The sequence below is a fragment of the Podarcis tiliguerta genome (assembly GCF_965153285.1).
Source record: "Podarcis tiliguerta genome assembly, chromosome: 7".
In the NCBI taxonomy this organism is placed as follows: Eukaryota; Metazoa; Chordata; class Lepidosauria; order Squamata; family Lacertidae; genus Podarcis; species Podarcis tiliguerta.
Genome location: NC_139540.1, coordinates 10,398,092 through 10,418,119, shown reverse-complemented (window position 1 = coordinate 10,418,119; position 20,028 = coordinate 10,398,092). Strand labels below are relative to the sequence as shown.

General features: G+C 46.4%; 1 protein-coding gene across 1 annotated transcript in view; it reads left to right on the top strand.

Moving 5' to 3' along the window:
• TG (thyroglobulin) overlaps positions 1-20,028 on the top strand; it is a 175,230-nt gene that overhangs the window by 9,413 nt on the left and 145,789 nt on the right. Inside the window, exons 8-15 of the mRNA XM_083450285.1 lie at positions 1,604-2,650; positions 3,929-4,516; positions 10,023-10,262; positions 11,538-11,675; positions 13,230-13,307; positions 14,408-14,520; positions 15,634-15,745; positions 17,173-17,373. Coding sequence (XP_083306411.1) covers positions 1,604-2,650; positions 3,929-4,516; positions 10,023-10,262; positions 11,538-11,675; positions 13,230-13,307; positions 14,408-14,520; positions 15,634-15,745; positions 17,173-17,373 — 2,517 coding nt within the window. The remainder of the gene's footprint in view (positions 1-1,603; positions 2,651-3,928; positions 4,517-10,022; positions 10,263-11,537; positions 11,676-13,229; positions 13,308-14,407; positions 14,521-15,633; positions 15,746-17,172; positions 17,374-20,028) is intronic.

The window sequence follows — 20,028 nt, the reverse complement described above, 5'->3', positions numbered from 1 at the left end:
TTTTTTTATTTATATCCCGCCCTCCCCAGCCGAAGCTGGGCTCAGAGCGGCTAACAACAATAAAAGTAACACAGTTTACATAAAATCACAATCAATTAATTGAAATACATTCTAAAATCAATTCATTCTAAAATCAATTCAGAATAAAATTAATGGCAACCATTGGGTTATAGTTCTATGAGGATTACAGAAGAAGGGAGGAGGTCAGACTGTGCCTTGGCCAAAGGCCTGGTGGAACAGCTCTGTCTTGCAGGCCCTGCGATATGATGTCAAGTCCTGCAGGGCCCTAGTCTCTTGTGACAGAGTGTTCCACCAGATTGGGGCCACGGCCAAAAAAGCCCTGGCTCTGGTTGAGGCCAGCCTAACCGCCCTTTGGCCCAGGACCTCCAAGATGTCTTTGTTTGAAGACCGTAAGGTCCTCTGTGGGACACACCAGGAGATGCAGTCCCATAGGTACGAGGGTCCTAGGCCGTATAGGGCTTTAAAAGTTAAAACCAGCACCTTAAACCTGATCCTGCACTCCACCGGGAGCCAGTGCAGCTGGTATAGCACTGGGTGAATGTGATCCTGCGGCGAGGACCCCGTAAGGAGTCTTGCTATGACATTCTGCACCTGCTGGAGTTTCTGGGTCAGCCTCAAGGGCAGCCCCATGTAGAGTGAGTTACAATAATCAAGTCTGGAGGTGACCATTGCGTGGATCACAGTGGCGAGGTCAGGGCGAGAGAGGTGCTTCTGAGGACCAGTTGCTGGAAGCTACAGGAGGGGAGAGTTCTCTTGTGCTTGGGTCCTACTTGTAGGTTTCCACAATGCATCTGGTTGGCCACCCTGAAAACAAGATGGTGGACTAGATGGGCCATTGGCCTGTCCCAGCAGGCTCTTCTTATGTTCTTAAGAAAACACATCAAAATCCATTCATTCAGTTCATTTGTATACCACTTTTCCACACAAATGGTCAAAGCAGCTGACCACAAAGAAAGCAGGAATGCATTTGAAGCCGAGCAATGTAAAAATGATTTTGCAACAGCGCAGCAAAACAACACAATAGCAAATATAATAGCATACCAAAAAAGCAACATTTAAGTATTATTATATGTTGTTATTTATTAATTTTGTATACCTCCCTATGCCCACGGGTCTCAGGGCGATTCAAAAGGGGGGGGGGGAGAATCACAATATAAAAACATAAAATGCATAATAAAAACAAAAACAAAAACGACTCTATAAAACATGATTGCAAAAATAACAAGGGAGCTTTAAAGTCCTTGAAACACCCCTTCCACAATGTTTTTCCTTTGGAAAACGTCCCAGTAATCTAGCTTGGACAAATACAGTGGTACCTTGGGTTAAGTACTTAATTCGTTCCAGAGGTCCGTACTTAACCTGAAACTGTTCTTAACCTGAAGCACCACTTTAGCTAATGGAGCCTCCTGCTGCTGCCGCGCTGCTGGAGCCTGATTTCTGTTCTCATCCTGAAGCAAAGTTCTTAACCTAAAGCACTATTTCTGGGTTAGCGGAGTCTGTAACCTGAAGCGTATGTAACCTGAGGCGTATGTAACCCGAGGTACCACTGTATTACATCTGCAGCATCTTTTCCTTTGTCTAGGCAAGGAACTTACCTGTGTCTCTGAGAGACGACGAGCTCTCTCCTGGTTGTTTTATGGCCCCATCGGACGCTTTGGCCTGGACCATTTATTCTCCTCGGCTCAAGAGCCGCAGCAGATAGCCGAGTCCTCAAGATCTTGTCCTCCATCATTCAAGGAGCTGTTTGTGGATTCTGGCCTGCTGTCTTCCATCATAGACAAACCAAGCGATTCTCAGCTGCTCGCCCTGGGATCCACCATCAGCGAAGCTATCGGAGGGATGTTTCCTTCGAGAGACCTTGCTCGCGTCGCCCTCCGCTTCACCCGCAACCCCAAGCGGTTCCAAGAAAACCTGTTTGGCGGGAAGTTCTTGAAGAACGTGGTCCAGTTCAACTTCACAGGAGCCCTCGGCCCCAATGGCAAATTTAATTTGGACCAGTATTTCCGGCAGAGAGGGATGAGCGGTGGATTCAGTGAACTGGCTCGACAACTTTCTCTGGAAATCCCACCAGAGAGATTCAATCTGAGCCAGCCTGTCGTAGACAGTTTCGGCCGCACTGTCAATTTGCAGGACAACCAGAATGCTGTCAGATCTCTAGCTTCCCTCCTTGAAGCCCCAGAGTTCTTCACTTTTTTGCAACACGTGGTTTCGGTCCCCGAGAGCGTCGCCGAAGATTTGGGCGACGTCGTGAGGATTGTGCTGAGATCCAAAGACTGCGCAGAGGAAGGCAACGGTTTGTTTGTCCCGGTTTGCACAGAAGCAGGGAGCTACGAAGAAGTGCAGTGCTATGCGGGTGCTTGCTGGTGTGTGGACTCACGTGGCAAAGAGATCCCGGGATCCAGAGTCCGTGGCTCGCGCCCAAGGTGCCCCACTCTATGCGAAAAGCAGAGGGAGGATCTGCAGCGCTTGCAAAGACTCCAGCCGGCTGGTTCTGAGCTGTTTGTTCCTTCATGTACCCAGGAGGGGAAATTCTTGCCGGTTCAGTGCTATGGAAGAAATTGTGTCTGCTTCGATTCTGAAGGCAGGACTATTCCTGGGAAAGGTGCAACTGCTGAACAGCCTTTGCAGTGTAAGTTCCCTATCTTGTATTTCCACATGCTCTGATTTTTCTTTGCTAAAAGACTCTTGCGTTTTTAGTTTTTAAAGCCCGCCTCTTGCAGCAATCTAACTGCAGCATTTTGCTCCAGCTGCTGCTTCTGGACCCACGCCCAAGGGATGCCCCACACAGAGCAAATTGCAGTAGTCAGGTCTTGATCTTACCAGTGCTGAAATCCCTCTGGCGGAGTTCCAGCCCTTCTGCTGTGAAGCAGGTTCATATTTGGATAAAATCATGTCTGTCAAATGACTGAATAAATCTTAAAGGGACCCCTGACCATTAGGTCCAGTCGTGGCTGACTCTGGGGTTGTGGTGCTCATCTCGCTTTATTGGCCGAGCGAGCCAGCCTACAGCTTCATGTGGCCAGCATGACTAAGCCGCTTCTGGCGAGCCAGAGCAGTGCACGGAAACGCTGTTTACCTTCCCACCGGAGCGGTACCTATTTATCTACTTGCACTTTGACGCGCTTTCGAACTGCTAGGTTGGCAGGAGCAGGGACCGAGCAATGGGAGCTCACCCTGTCGCGGGAATTCAAACCGCCGACCTTCTGATCGGCATGCCCTAGGCTCAGTGGTTTAACCCACAGTGCCACCCGCGTCCCGAATAAATCTTAGCTGAGCATTAATATATTAGACAGTCTCTTAGATCTGCAGAAAAATAGAGCCAATTGTTCTGTAGGGGGAAATACAGGTTTTGTAGGATGACACACATGAAGAGCAGAGTAGGAGCCATGTGTGAGAGAAGAAGCAATCCTCTTTTCAACATAATATCTATCACACCATCTTTTTTTTTGTCTGCTCCCCACTTAATCAGGCATACCTTTTAATGATTTTTTTACCTCATGAATTTTTATTTTCTTATAGTATTTGTTAGATTTATATACCATCGTTCCTCATAAGATCTCAGGGCGGTTCACAGAATAAAATACAGGATAAAAACATGAAAATAAGTTAAACAAAATAGCAAAACAGTTCCCCCCCCTTCCCACAAACACATTTAAAATGCTGTAAAGGTAAAGGCCTGGCTGAAGGGGAGCATTTTTGCCTGGCACCTTAAAATATATAATAAAGGTATCTGGCAAAACTCCCTGGGGAGAGCATTCCACAAACGGGGAGCCACCACAGAGAAGGCCCTTTCTCATGTTTCTACCCTCTGGAAATAATCTGACTAATGACACAACTGAATGTTGCAATGCTACCTTCAACTCTTTATTGCGTGCTTAGCAGGCCCTGTTGCCTTTGCCTCCTGTAGGTCCAAGTGATTGCCAGCTAGCAGGCGGTCAAGCTTTCCTGAGAACTGTGCAGCAACTACTGCTGGAACCTTCGTCCCTGCCTAAGCTGTCCAGCGTCTACATCCCACAGTGCGGTCTCGATGGTCGGTGGAGGCAGGTCCAATGCAATGGCCCCCCGGAACAAACTTTTGAGTGGTATCAAAGGTGGATCAGCCAGAATAATAACGGCAGGGCTCTTCCTTTCGGTGACTTGGTGGGCATCCTGCTCAACTATAAAGAGAGATCTCAGCAAAGCTTTGAAGACTTCGTTAAAATCCTTTACAGTGCCGGCCACCAGAAGGTCTTTCCAGAGTTTGCCAAATTTCCTTCCTTCGATGCAGTTCCTCGAGAAGTGCTGGAAGGCAAGACGGCAGGAGGTCCATCACAGAATGTCTTGCTGGAGCCGTTCACGTTTTGGCAGCTCCTTCAAGGACACCTCACTCAGTACCCAGGATCTTTCAGCGATTTCAGCACCCCGCTAGGACACTTTGAGCTTCGCAATTGCTGGTGCGTTGATGAAAGGGGGCAAATGCAAGGAAAGAAAGCTGATGTGAACAAGATCCCGGACTGTAAGTAACTCACCCTAGTCATTAGATTTTGTGCTTAAATTGTACTATAAATGTTCATGCCAACTTTGGCCAACTTGAGAATTTGGAACAGGGCCGGATTTAGGTCTGATGAGGCCCTAAGCTACCGAAGGTAATGGGGCCCTTTATATGTCCAGCTGTCCTTTGTCAACAACAAATTGTCCCTGTTTTTTGTGTTGAATATGCTATATGGTAATTTATGGACCTAATGGGTATCTAAAGCCATTTGCACATAAGAAGATATGTATTTTATCAAAGTAATTGTTGAACTGAAATACAATTAAAGGTAAAGGTACCCCTGCCCGTACGGGCCAGTCTTGACAGACTCTAGGGTTGTGCGCCCATCTCACTTAAAGAGGCCGGGGGCCAGCGCTGTCCAGAGACACTTCCGGGTCACGTGGCCAGCGTGACATCGCTGCTCTGGCGAGCCAGAGCCGCACACGGAAACGCCGTTTACCTTCCCGCTAGTAAGCGGTCCCTATTTATCTACTTGCACCCAGGGGTGCTTTCGAACTGCTAGGTTGGCAGGCGCTGGGACCGAGCAGCGGGAGCGCACCCCGCCGCGGGTATTCGAACCACCGACCTTTCGATCGGCAAGCCCTAGGCACTGAGGCTTTAACCCACAGCGCCACCCGCGTCCCTGCAGAAATACAATTAAGAAGAAGTATATTAATAGTGAATTTTATTTTGGGTGGGGGGCAAGAGAGTGAAGCCCTAAGCTATAGCTTGTTTAGTTTATACCTAAATCTGGCACCCATTAGGCTCAGCCAGGACAGCCATGATGGGACTTGTAGTCCCAAACAGCCAGAAGACACCAGGTTAGTGAAGACTGGGATCCAGACCAAATCTGGATTGGGCGAAACATCTACAGTGGTACCTCAGTTTTCAAACATCTCCATTGACTAACGTTTCGGTTTTTGAATGCTGTAAACCCGGAAGTAGATGCTTCAGTTTTCGAATGCGCCTCAGAAGTCAAGCATGCCACACGGCTTCTGCTGAGCACAAGATCCTGAGGCCTAGCTGTCAGCTATTGAGTTTTCAGTTTTCATTTCAGTTTTCGAACATTTCAGAACTCAGACGGTCTGGTACAGGTACCCACTGTACTCTATATTTTGGAGAGATTCTTGTTTCCTATGTATTTGGACACCTCTTAAGATATGGTAATCAAATTAGCGTGATGGCTCCTGAGATCAAGGATCAGGTCTGTACAGTGGTACCTCGGGTTACATACACTTCAGGTTACATATACTTCAGGTTACAGACTCTGCTAACCCAGAAATAGTACCTCGGGTTAAGAACTTTACCTCAGGATGAGAACAGAAATCATGCTCCAGCGGCACGGTGGAAGCTAAAGTGGTGCTTCAGGTTAAGAACAGTTTCAGGTTAAGAACTAATTAAGTACTTAACCCGAGGTACCACTGTATTTAGATTCGGTTGGGTGCCACTTTGAATTGATGTGGTGCACAAAACCTTTCAGAACTGCGCTGATTTTTTAGGTTTCTTAGAATTCCTGAGCAGCACCAAGTATGAGCCTGCTAGTCCATAAAACGATGAACAGCGATTCTGCTGAAGTGGAATGCTTTTCATCAAGGCAGTATTGCATTTTATGAATTGGGTACCTGGACTTGGAGGAAGACCTTGGGTGACCTAAGTTGCTGAGAGGGCTCAGAGTAGTGGACATTGCAAAGGAATAAATACATGAGCCTGACTCTGCAACTGCTGGAAATTGCTTGCAGGTTTTCAGACGTGCCTTCATATAATAAGGGCTGGGAATATAGCCTTGCATTGTTTTTAAAGAGGAAGGACCAAGGAGTGAACAAGGGATATTCAGTCCTTAGGAATCTCTTCCCTAGTCCTCTGGGGTGTGCTCTGACACAGGATATGAATCATAGAATCATAGAATCATAGAATCATAGAGTTGGAAGAGACCACAAGGGTCATCGAGTCCAACCCCCTGCCAAGCAGGAAACACCATCAGAGCACTCCTGACATATGGTTGTCAAGCCTCTGCTTAAAGACCTCCAAAGAAGGAGACTCCACCACACTCCTTGGCAGCAAATTCCACTGTCGAACAGCTCTTACTGTCAGGAAGTTCTTCCTAATGTTTAGGTGGAATCTTCTTTCTTGTAGTTTGTATCCATTGCTCCGTGTCCGCTTCTCTGGAGCAGCAGAAAACAACCTTTCTCCCTCCTCTATGTGACATCCTTTTATATATTTGAACATGGCTATCATATCACCCCTTAACCTCCTCTTCTCCAGGCTAAACATGCCCAGCTCCCTTAGCCGATCCTCATAAGGCATCGTTTCCAGGCCTTTGACCATTTTGGTTGCCCTCCTCTGTACACGTTCTAGTTTGTCAGTGTCCTTCTTGAACTGTGGTGCCCAGAACTGGACACAGTACTCCAGGTGAGGTCTGACCAGAGCAGAATACAGTGGCACTATAACTTCCCTTGATCTAGATGCTATACTCCTATTGATGCAGCCCAGAATTGCATTGGCTTTTTTAGCTGCCGCGTCGCACTGTTGGCTCATGTCAAGTTTGTGGTCAACCAAGACTCCTAGATCCTTTTCACATGTACTGCTCTCAAGCCAGGTGTCACCCATCTTGTATTTGTGCCTCTCATTTTTTTTGCCCAAGTGCAATACTTTACATTTCTCCCTGTTAAAATTCATCTTGTTTGTTTTGGCCCAGTTCTCTAATCTGTCAAGGTCGTTTTGAAGTGTGATCCTGTCTTCTGGGGTGTTAGCCACCCCTCCCAGTTTGGTGTCATCTGCAAATTTGATCAGGATGCCCTTGAGTCCATCATCCAAGTCGTTGATAAAGATGTTGAATAAGACCGGGCCCAAGACAGAACCCTGTGGCACCCCACTAGTCACTCTTCTCCAGGATGAAGAGGAACCATTGATGAGCACCCTTTGGGTCCGGTCAGTCAGCCAGTTACAAATCCACTGAGTGGTAGCATAGTCAAGACCGCATTTTACCAGCTTCTTTACAAGAATATCATGGGGCACCTTGTCAAATGCCTTGCTGAAATCAAGGTAGACTACATCCACTGCGTTCCCTTCATCTACCAGGCTTGTAATTCTGTCAAAAAATGAGATCAGGTTAGTCTGACATGACTTATTTTTCAGAAATCCATGCTGACTATTGGTGATCACAGCATTCCTTTCTAGGTGCTCACAGATTGTTTGCTTAATGATCTGCTCCAGAATCTTCCCTGGTATTGATGTTAGACTGACTGGGCGGATATGTGACAGTTGTGTCTGCAGTGCTACATACCAGATTAATATAAAGTTTGTGGCAGTCTCTCATCTCCATGAGAACGCTAAGGATCTATATCCAGACAGTGGAAACAGAAGGAAATGTAGGAATAAATGAGAATCTGAGGCCAAATGCATTTCTCCTTTGTTCCATGAGTTCACTCTGATTGCTATTCCGTTCCTCCTAACCGGCAGTTTAACTAGGAGGATTTCTACAATTAATTCTGGACTGGCATATGAAGAGCTGTGGTAGATTAGTCCAGCCTCCTGCTTTACTTTTATATATATATAAAGTTTTGCATTAGTTTTACACAAAAGTTGTACACAACAAACGTAACATAATCAACATTAAAAAGGGGTTCTTTTGAAACTTCAGGCCTCTTCCCTCCATGGGTTCCAATTCTAAATTTTATTCCTCCATCTTTTACTGTAATCTATCTGTTATATGGGACGCAGGTGGTGCTGTGGGTTAAACCACAGAGCCTAGGACTTGCCGATCAGAAGGTCAGCGGTTTGAATCCCCGCGATGGGGTGAGCTCCCGTTGCTTGGTCCCTGCTCCTGCCAACCTAGCAGTTTGAAAGCATGCCAGTGCAAGTAGATAAATAGGTACCGCTCCAGTGGGAAGGTAAACGGCGTTTCCGTCACGACTGGACCTAATGGTCAGGAGCCCCTTTACCTTTATCTGTCATATAATCATAGTATCCAAAATTCATATTACTTTACAAGTGTCATTGTATTCCTGCCAATGATTTCAGCTGTTTACAGTGGTCTCTCAAATATGTTAGAAAATTATTCCAGTCTTTAAAAATACTTGGTCTTCCTGATTTCTGATCTTTCCCATCAGTCTCTCCATTTCTGCATATTCCACCAGCTTGGTCTGCTACTCTTCTCTGGTAGGTACTTCTTCTTCTTTCCATCTCTGGGCAAGAAGCATCCTTGCTGCTGTCGTTGCATACATAAACAGTCTTTTCTTTTCTTTTGGTAGTTCCGCACCTATAATACCTAACTCTTTATATATCATTTCCCATAAAGATTCTACCACTCCACATAGCCACCATATATGGTAAAAAGTACCCTCTTTCCTGTTACATATCCAACACACATTTAAACTAGTTCTATACATTTTCGCAATTTTACTAGGTGTCAAATACCAGCGCTGTGGGTTAAACCACAGAGCCTAGGGCTTGCTGATCAGAAGGTCGGTGGTTTGAATCCCCGCGATGGGGTGAGCTCCTGTTGTTCAGTCCCAGCTCCTGCCAACCTAGGAGTTTGAAAGCACTTCAAAGTGCAAGTAGATAAATAGCTACAGCTCCGGTAGGAAGGTAAATGGCGTTTCCGTGCGCTGCTCTGGTTCGCCAGAAGTGGCTTAGTCATGCTGGCCACATGACCCAGAAGCTGTCTGCAGACAAACGCTGGCTCCCTCGGCCAATAAAGCGAGATGAGCGCCGCAACTCCAGAGTCATCCACGACTGGACCTAATGGTGAGGGGTCCCTTTACCTTTACCTTTACATCATTTTCATATAATTTTCTTTCAACGAACAGCAGGCTGTAAACTTCAAATCCTGTTTCCGTAACTTTTCCCATGATGAATATAGCCTCCTGCTTTTCACATGTTTATAGGTAGCCCATTTGGTGGCAGTTGCCTTTTCCAGCTCTCCTTCCCCTGCAGTCATATTCAGAGAGCTGCTGACTAGTTCTGAGGGTAGCTCATAGAGTTAGATTTAAAGTTAGGACTAGTAGCCATATTTTCAAAATAATATTTTATTAAGGCTTTTCATAATACAATGCAATATAAAACAAAATAGTCTGAAGAAAAGCAAAAGCAGAAAGAGAAAGGAAAATGCAAAGTCCTCTCACAAAGGTAGATCTTAACCCTTATCTCACACAGAGAAGGGTGGACCCTCTTAGCTCTCACCTGAGAGCTTCCCTTTCTTCTCCTAGCCTCCCCCCCCCCCAATTCTTCCCTTTCCTGCCTCCCGTGATTTGCATTGTGCTTCCATTGCGCTGAAATGAATGAGGTGGAATAACATGCTGACAACGTAAGTTACGCAATGAATCACGTAAATAGCATAATTCAACCACTGCCGACGGCGAGGTGAATATTGTAATTTTCAGCAGAAAGCGATCTGCAGTGGAAGGGAGACAGCGTTGTGTGCAACATATACAGGGAGGAGCGGAAACCAATGCCTTCTTACACCCGTAACAATACTTTCCCCTTCCGACAGGCCCCGGAGAGTGTGAAGCCACCAAGCGAGATGCCATGCAATTCGTCAGCAAAGTGGAGCAACTCATTAAGGACTCCAACAGCTCCCACTTTCCTTTTGGGCAGAGTTTTTTAGTAGCGAAAGGCATCACACTGACAGACGAAGAGCTCCTGAGCGATATTTCTCCATCGGCGAGCATCACGATTTCAGAAGGGTTGCTGACCGGAAGCGATTACGCCATTCGGCTGGCTGCGCAATCAAGTATGTTTGGAATGGGGGTGGGAGGGTGGGAGAATGGTCTCTGTCGATCTGGTGAAACAGATGTTATTTTTGGTGGGGGGACCTCAACCTTTGAGGGCCAGGTGGACTCTTACAGGAGAGTTAGATAACCAGTTAGGCCCTTAGGGGATCTTGGAGAAGCTGGTTCTGGTTTCCCAGGGGGTGGGGGAATAATGCAAAAGATGGCGCTCCATGGCATCTTGGGGAAGGGCTGGAAAAGACCTCTTTCTGAAACCCTGGAGAGCCATTGCCAGTTAATGAAGACAGCCAATGTGGTACCCTGTTGAGGGCTGTTATGTATGTATGTATGTATGTATGTATGTATGTATATATATATGTATATATGACATTTTCATCCCACCATTTTCTCCATGGAGCCCAAGGTGGCATAAGCACCTTGCCATTGCTCTGCTGATCATCAACCTCTCCCAAAACTGGGGAAAACAGCTACTGGGGCTAAAATACAATAGGAAATAGACATCCATGGCAAACTCCTACTTTTCCAGGCTTTCCCAGCTAGATAAATCAGTCTTTGCCACCGGTGTCCATTTTGTCTTGTTTTAGTTTTGTTTCAAATGTATCTGGGTTTAAAAAACAAACAAACAAAAAACCTCCTGGTTTTTTTGCCGTTTTGATTGTACTCAATGAGGATTACAGAAGGAGGGGGTCAGACTGTGCCTTGGCCAAAGGCCTGGTGGAACAGCTTTGTCTTGCAGGCCCTGCAGAAAGATGTCAAGTCCCGCAGGGCCCTGGTCTCTTGTGACAGAGCGTTCCACCAGATCGGTGCCATGGCCGAAAAAGCCCTGGCTCTGGTCGAGGCCAGCCTAGCCTCCCTGTGGCCCGGGACCTCCAAGACGTTTTTGCTTGAAGACCGTAAGGTCCTCCATGGAACACACCAGAAGAGGCGGTCCCGTAGGTACGAGGGTCCTAGGCCGTATAGGGCTTTAAAGGTTAAAACCAGCACCTTAAACCCAATCCTGTACTCCACCGGGAGCCAGTGCAGCTGGTATAGCACCGGGTGAATGTGATCCCATGGCGAGGACCCCGTAAGGAGCCTCGCCGTGGCATGCTGCACCCACTGGAGTTTCTGGGTCAGTCTCAAGGGCAGCCCCATGTAGAGCGAGTTACAATAATCAAGTCTGTCTAGTTGTCCACAGCTATTTATGAATCTGCAGGAAAGCAGCTTGCTTGTCTCCCTCTCTATGCTGAATATACCTGCTGAGATGGTGTGCTTTTGTTCCTTGTTTTTCTTTGAAGCCTTGCGTTTCTATTGGAGGAGTTTCTCCGCATCCCAGAATTCCTCAGGAGAGGCTGTGCGCTTGGGATTTCAGCCTTACATCCCCCAGTGTGATGGGCTTGGGAACTGGCTACCTGTCCAGTGTTATGACAGCTCAGGTGAGAGAGAGGGCGAAAAAAGCCAGTTGGCAGCACTTAGGACAGCTGAGGAGTTCTAGGCCATAGATCGTGCCTGTGGCCCCTCTTCCTTTACTGACCCTCAAAAGATTCTGTTGAAGGACCGTTTGAGGAGGGGGTTGGACAGGGCTGGTGAGGGGTGTGATATGATGGGGGAGAATTAAGACCTGGACACAGAAGCCTGGAGAGGACTGCATTTGGCCCTCTGTTCCCTACCCTGGCTAACTTTTCTGTAGTTGGTATATCAGCTATTGTACACTGGTAAGGTAAGGGTTGCCATGGGACGCGGGTGGCACTGTGGGTTAAACCACAGAGCATAGGACATGCCGATCAGAAGGTCAGCGGTTCGAATCCCAATGACGGGGTGAGCTCCCGTTGCTCAGTCCCTGCTCCTGCCCATCGAAAGCACGTCAAAGTGCAAGTAGATAAATAGGTACCACTCTGGTGGGAAGGTAAATGGCGTTTTCGTGCGCTGCTCTGGTTTGTCAGAAGCGGCTTAGTCATGCTGGCCACATGACCTGGAAGCTGTACGCCGGCTCCCTCGGCCAATAAAGCGAGATGAGCGTGGCAACTCCAGAGTCGGTCACGACTGGACCTAATGGTCAGGGGTCCCCTTACCTTTACCTTTAAGGGTGCCACCATTGCTCTGCCCACTTTTCCCTCTGGCTCCACCAAGGGTGGCGCTGTGGTCTAAACCACTGAGTCCCTTGGGCTTGCCATTCGGAAGATCAGTGGTTTGAATCTGTGTGACGAGGTGAGCTCCCGTTGCTCTGTCCCAGCTTCTGCCAACTTAGCAGTTTGAAAACACACCAGTGCGAGTAGATAAATAGGTACCACTGTGGTGGGAAGGTAAATGGTGTTTCCATGCGCTCTGGCATTTGTCATGGTGTCCCGTCGTGCTGGAAACGGTTTAGTCCTTCTGGCCGCATGACCCGGAAAGCTGTCTGTGGACAAACGGCGGCTCCCTTGGTCTGAAAATGAGATGAGCACCGCAACCCCATAGTCGCCTTTGACTGGACTTAACCATCCAGGGGTCCTTTACCTTTTTACCTTTACCTTACCACCAGCATGTGGCCCCCGGAAGTTGCTCACAAAGCAATGTGGCCCTCAAGCTGGGGAAAAAAGATTCCCTGTTCTTGCTTTTAAAAACCAGGTCTTGCCGATAATTTTTGCTACAAGGGAATGGAACCTGTAAAAGGTTGCCCCCTGGGACTTGCTCATAGCGCTTGGGGAAGTGCAGAGTGCAAAACCAGCTTTTTATTTCTTTGCAAATGTTGGGGAAGCAGCACATCCTTTGCAGGATTGACTTCCGCTGGTAGAGAGAGAAATGGAGACAATATCAGTTCATCTATAAATACACAAAGTTAGGAAAGGATGCTTGTGGGCATAGCAACCAATCGAGACGATGCCGAGGGCTAGTTCGGTGCAATTTATTCCATTATTTTGAACCTGTTGTCCAATTCCATCCACTGCAATTGAGTGCGCCAGGGAATCTGACTGTCGCAGATATTAGATATATGTTTTGTTGCATCTTAGGTCACTGCTGGTGTGTGGATGAGAGAGGACGTTATATATCGGATTCCCTGGTGACGCGCTCAACACAGCTGCCCCAGTGTAAGTCGTATTCCTCTCTCAAAGCTTTGTCCTTGTCATAGAATCATAGAATTGTAGGGATCCTAAGGAAGAAGAAGAAGAGTTTGGATTTGACATCCTGCTTTATCACTACCCGAAGGAGTCTCAAAGTGGCTAACAATCTTCTTTCCCTTCCTCCCCCACAACAAACACCCTGTGAGGTGAGTGAGGCTGAGAGACTTCAGAGAAGTGTGACTAGCCCAAGGTCACCCAGCAGCCGCATGTGGAGGAGCGGGGAATCGAACCTGGTTCCCCAGATTACCTGACTACTGCTCTTAACAACCACACCACACTGGCTCTAGGGTCATCTAGGCCAACCCACTGCAAGGCAGGAATCTGTACCGTATTTTTCAGTGTATAACACGCCCTCATGTATAAGCAGACCCCTATTTTTTTGAACCGCAACAATTTTTTATGGGGAGGAAATTGCCCAAAACTGTTGAGCTTTCTCGTGGGGGGGGGGGTGTCACCGCAACTGGTTGCACTCACGCCTTACCGCTGCCGTAACTACCACGACCAATTGCCGCAGCCGCAGCCAATCACCAGCAGCCCTTGCCGCAGCAACCATTCACATGCCTAATCGCCGCTGCCAATCTTCTGCTGGCTGTTGCCACCAATCTCCCATTGGCCCACTGCTATCCATGTATAAGACGACCCACATCAATGGACCAATGCCATGCCTTAGAAATTCCATTGGTGGCCATGAGATGTACATGATACATGAGATGTCTTTTGTAACCTCTTTGTTCTGAGAGTCAGTTTCAGTGCAGATTCAGGGAGCATATTTCACACACACACACACACACACACACACACACACACACACACACACAACCCTTTCCCTCTGGCTCTGTTGAAGTCATCAAAGTTACTCTGGGGATGGAATTGACTCCTTACTGCTTGCCCTATGTGTCTGAATTTGCAACTACTTGCTGTGGTAATACACTTCGCTGGATTGCACCCTTAGTTTTCAGTCCCTGCAGCTGTCATCCCATCTGCATGGCAGAACAAGCGACTGACTATACATGGTGATATTCTGACAGGACCTTTCATGACTGAGGAAGACTATTATTTTAATGCAGGTCAGACGCCATGTCAACGCTCCCAAGCGAATGCCTTACTCTCTGGCTGGAGACGGACTGGATTGATGTTTAATGTTACTTCAGCAGACCTGTTTGCTCCCTCCTGTACAGAGGCAAGTCCAGTAGTGCTGAAACCTTACAGATTTCTACTCTGGTTTATAGGAATTATCAGACTGCAATCTGAACCGTGCACATTTCCAATCTGAATTTTGGAAAATGTGTATTTCGTTTTTGGGTAGGGATGAATTAAATCCAGTCCTGGTGATTTGTGGGATGGAACAAAGTGACCCTCGCAATTCACCTCCACCTTAGTAAATAGTGAAGTCAGGGATAGGTCACCCATTTTTAAGAAGGACACAAATTCAATGAACTATTTAGGAGGCTCCTTCCTTCCTTCCTTCCTTCCTTCCTTCCTTCCTTCCTTCCTTCCTTCCCTCCCTCCTTCCTTCCTTCCTTCCTCCTTCTCTAGCTTCCTCTGCTGTTGGTAGTTGCTATTGGCAAGCTGTGTCAGTTTGCATTTCTTAGTGCAGAAAGTATTGATCTGATGTATAGATATCTTTCCTCTTCTGGCTAATTCAAGAGGGCTCTCTTATAAAAGAGAGAAGCAGAAGGTTCATGATGTTTGGGTTATTCCTTCAGAGAAGCTGAGTACAGCTGGCTTAAACTCTTATCTCTTTCAGTCAAGGTCATGCTGACTATAAAAGTAGGGCCAGAAAGAGCCTGGGTTTCACTTTCTCTATCTCTTTTCCTTCTGGTGTGGTGTTCTGTACATAGATAGTGTTATGGTTCAGACTTATTATAAGTTATTGTAAGTTTAAGTTAAGTCTGCTGCAACTGGATTTCTTATTGGACGGTGCCAATCCTGAATGTATTGGATTTGTGACCATTATGCTCATTTGCCTTCAGTAGCAGTAAAGCTCTGCCGGATGAAATATTGATTGCCTCTGGTCTATTTTTTGGGAATCCTGCAACGTGTTTAAATTTTTGCTCTGCTAACAATACATTGGAATCTGCTCTGGGTCAATATTGAGTAGAATTCCATGACAAGCTGCCCATTTGAGGTTGAAGAGAGAGCAGAATCCTATAGCGTAAGCAGAAATCCTTGAGCGAAAGGGATAACTTTGTTAGATGCAGCCTACCATTTCTCAAATAACGGTCCTTAGATAAATAGAAGCCTTACAGAAGGCTTCTCGTTCTGCAACTATAACGCAGCTGCTTTCTTCTAGACTGGTGCCTATGCTGTTCTACAGAAGTCAGAAACCAGGGCCTGGTGTGTGGATCCAACATCTGGCGAAGCCTTTCAGCAGAGCGACGTTGATGCAAATGGCAGAGCTCACTGTAAGCGCCTTCCTTACCTTTCCTTCTGCTCTGGAGATGGACGAACCTGTCAATTTCAGTTTATTTGTGAACATTTTTCAGCATCTCAGTGCACTTTTCTCATCAGTGTGTTAGGGTTACTTTCTCCTAATATACCGTATTTTTCGCTCCATAAGATTCACCTGACCATAAGATGCACCTAGTTTTTAGAAGGGGAATGCCAGAAAAAAAAATTCTTTAAAGGGAACGCTTAGCAGAGCCTGTATGCATCCCAGGCTCTGCTCAGCGCTCTCTTTCACGAGCCGCATGGAGCGTGTGTGTGGTGCTTGCAGGCTTTTCCCCGAGGAGGACAGCTCTTTTCCTCCTTGGGTAAAAGCCCCCAAAAGCTGCAAACACGCTCCGTGTGCTCTTAAAAGGGAGCACGGCTCTTGCGGGCTTTTGTAGGGGAAGGTACAAGGGCAGCGAAAAATACAGTACATGCAGGGGGGTTTTTCAGCTGGAACTCTCAGGAACTCACTTCTGGCACCTCTCAGGTGGGTGCCAATTGCCATTCTAAGAGAACGAGGGAGGCGTTCATGGGGAGTTCCACCACCTATTTTACTAGAAAAACAGCACTGTATACATTTTTGTCAGCAAATCTGCCTAATATAATGCTTTTGTGTATGTTATTCCCATTAACGGATGCATCTTTATCTTGTGAACTGCCCTGGGACTTGCGGGTAGTGGGTGGTATACAAATTTAATTAATGATAATGATAATATTTAGGGATGCAGGTGGTGCTGTGGTCTAGAAGGTCCAATCAGAAGGTCGGAGGTTCGAATTCTCGCTCCCGTTGCTCGGTCCCTGCTCCTGCCAACCTAGCAGTTCGAAAGCACATTAAAGTGCAAGTAGATAAACAGGTACCACTCCGGCAGGAAGGTAAATGATGATTCCATGTGCTGCTCTGGCTCGCCAGAAGCAGCTTAGTCATGCTGGCCACATGACCCAGAAGTCTGCAGACAAATGCCGGCTCTATCAGCCTATAGAGCGAGATCAGCGCTCAACCCCAGAGTCATCTGAGACTGGACCTAATGGTCAGGGGTACCTTTACCTTTAATGATAATATTTAGGTACACTGTCTGTCAAGGACCACCTAATCCACCTAATCCAGGCATAGGCAACCTCTAGCCCTCCAGATGTTTGGGACTACAATTCCCATCATCCCTGACCACTGGTCCTGTTAGCTAGGGATGATGGGAATTGTAGTCCCAAACATCTGGAGAGCTGGAATTTGCCTATGCCTGACCTAATCCCTTATATTCTTGCCGAATCACTGAGCTCTTTGGGGGAATCACTGTTAATGGTCTCCCCCCACCCCCCAGCTCAGATGCACAACTCATCTTTGCCCAAGTCATGCATTTAGCCTTACAGGGCTCTTTTTCACCATCTCACTCTTCCTCTTCAAAAGGCCCCAGTTACTGCAAGATGCTGGAGTCCAAGGCTCTCTTGCGGGAAATGGGTCGAGGTTACATCCCTCAGTGTGAAGGCAGCAGTGGGGGGTTCTCACCTGTGCAACGGACCGAAGACCAGGAAAGCAGCTGGTGTGTCTTTGAGAACGGAGATGAGGTTCCCGGAACACGAGTCAATGGAAATAAGCTTTCATGCGAACGTGAGTGAACCTGGAAGTCTGGGCAGTTTTGTTCTTTCCTTAGAGTGGCTGTGGCCAATCTGCACACTGGGAAATGCTGGTTTGCATTGTGTGGATTCATGTGGGAACTTTGAGAATTTAATGAAATATCTATATCTATATCTATATCTATATCTATATCTATATCTATATCTATATCTATACCTATACCTATACCTATACCTATACCTATATCTATATCTATATCTATCTATATCTATCATCTATCTATCATCTATCTATCTATCATCTATCTATCTATCTATCTATCTATCTATCTATCTATCTATCTATCATCTATCTATCTATCTATCATCTATCTATCTATCTATCATCTATCTATCTATCATCTATCTATCTATCTGTATCTATCTATATCTATCTATATCTCTATCTATCTATCTATCTATCATCTATCTATCATCTATCTATCATCTATCTACTATCTATCTATCATCTATCTATCTATCTATCTATCTATCTATCTATCTATCTATCTATCTCCAGGTCATGATTGATAGGATGGATGGATGGATAGATAGATATCGAGTTCTAGGAGTTCTTACACATAGGATTCCGGAGAATGCCTTGACAACGAGACCTTTCTGCATGATTGCTAGTTAAGCAGTGCTGGACATGAAATAGGGAGACCAGCGTTCGAAAAAGCTTTCTGGGTAGCCTTGGGAAGATCACACTGGAATGTCTTCACGGGATTGTTTAGTTGGGGCGTGTGTGTAATAATGTCACATCCTCTGAGGTCTCAGAAAGTTACAAATGGAATTTTGTTGTTGTTTAGTCGTGTCCGACTCTTTGTGACCCCATGGACCAGAGCACGCCAGACACTCCTGTCTTCCACTGCCTCCCGCAGTTTGGTCAAACTCATGCTGGTAGCTTCAAGAACACTGTCCAACCATCTCGTCCTCTGTCGTCTCCTTCTCCTTGTGCCCTCCATCTTTCCCAACTTCAGGGTCTTTTCCAGGGAGTCTTCTCTTCTCATGAGGTGGCCAAAGAATTGGAGCCTCAGCTTCAGGATCTGTCCTTCCAGTGAGCACTCAGGACTGATTTCCTTCAGAATGGATAGGTTTGATCTTCTTGCAGTCCATGGGACTCTCAAGAGTCTCCTCCAGCACCATAATTCAAAAGCATCAATTCTTCGGCGATCAGCCTTCTTTATGGTCCAGCTCTCACTTCCATACATCACTACTGGGAAAACCATGGCTTTAACTATACGGACCTTTGTTGGCAAGGTGATGTCTCTGCTTTTTAAGATGCTGTCTAGGTTTGTCATTGCTACAAATGGAATAGATGCCTGATTACATAGTTCCAGATCTGCTCTTAGAAGCAGCTGGATGAATCTGTGCCTACAGTCAGAGGAATTGCAGCAAAAAACCTTCTGGCCCAGGAAGCTGCTATTGGCTGGAAAGCTGTCAGGTGACCCTTCCCTGGATCCAATGGGGACATGCGAGTTGGTGGCTCTCAGGGCCAATCCATATATATATGTACAGCAGAACCAAATGATAAAGCTTTTTCCTGGACTGTACTACTTCAGACTACAGGTGGAGGTTGACGTGGTCAAAATGCTCTCTTGCCCTCCAAATCCCTCCCCTCGGTGGGAAGAGTTGGCACAAACTCCTTCCTTCCTTGGGCTAAATGACTTCCAATATAACCTTCCAAAGCTATTATTCTAATTTGCATATAATCCTGAACAGACGACATAGACCCCTTTGTAAGCCCTATAAAATCTGTATCCTGCCCATCTGGGTGGCTTCCAACATATATAAAAACATAATAAAGCATTAAACATTTTAATAAACCTTCCTTCTACAGGGCTGCCTTCAGATGTCTTCTAAAGGGTTGCACAGTTACTTATGTCCAGTCCTCCCCCCCCCAAAAAAAATGTTTAGGGGTACTCTCATTTTGACTCAAGAAAACCACTATTTTATAGTTCAAACTGGAAAAATAAATACAGTAAATGGACAAAAGTACAAAGATTCACAACATGTTTAGGGGTATGTGTACCCCTCCCCCCCCCAGAAAACCCCCCAGCTTATGTCCTTGGCTCGGGGGTCACATAACTCCAGACCCTCCAAGATTTCTCTGATGAAACCTAAGGAAATGTGAAACAATCCACAATCAAATAAGAAACTGGGATGGCTTCTGTAAATCCTGGACTGTTCCTAAGAAGACACTTGGAGGGTCTGTAAATCTGTTGGGTTTTGAAAATGAGTTTATGGGTTCTCCTGCAATTAATCTGAAGCTTCGTTATTCTAACACCAAAAATCCAAATTTCGAAATCCTATTCAGTGGCCAGTTTTGACCAAGGTTTCAATTCCGTGATCTGTGTGAGATTCTTATTTTGTCTCATTCCCCACCCCCACCCCTTCCAGTGTGGAGAGCCAGTGTGGTGTAGTGGTTAAGAGCGGTAGACTTATAATCTGGTGAACCGGGTTCGCATCTCCGCTCCTCCACATGCAGCTGCTGGGTGACTTTGGGCTAGTCACACTTCTTTGAAGTCTCTCAGCCCCACTCACCTCACAGAGTGTTTGTTGTGGGGGAGGAAGGGAAAGGAGATTGTTAGCCGCTTTGAGACTCCTTAAAGGGAGTGAAAGGCGGGATATCAAATCCAAACTCTTCTTC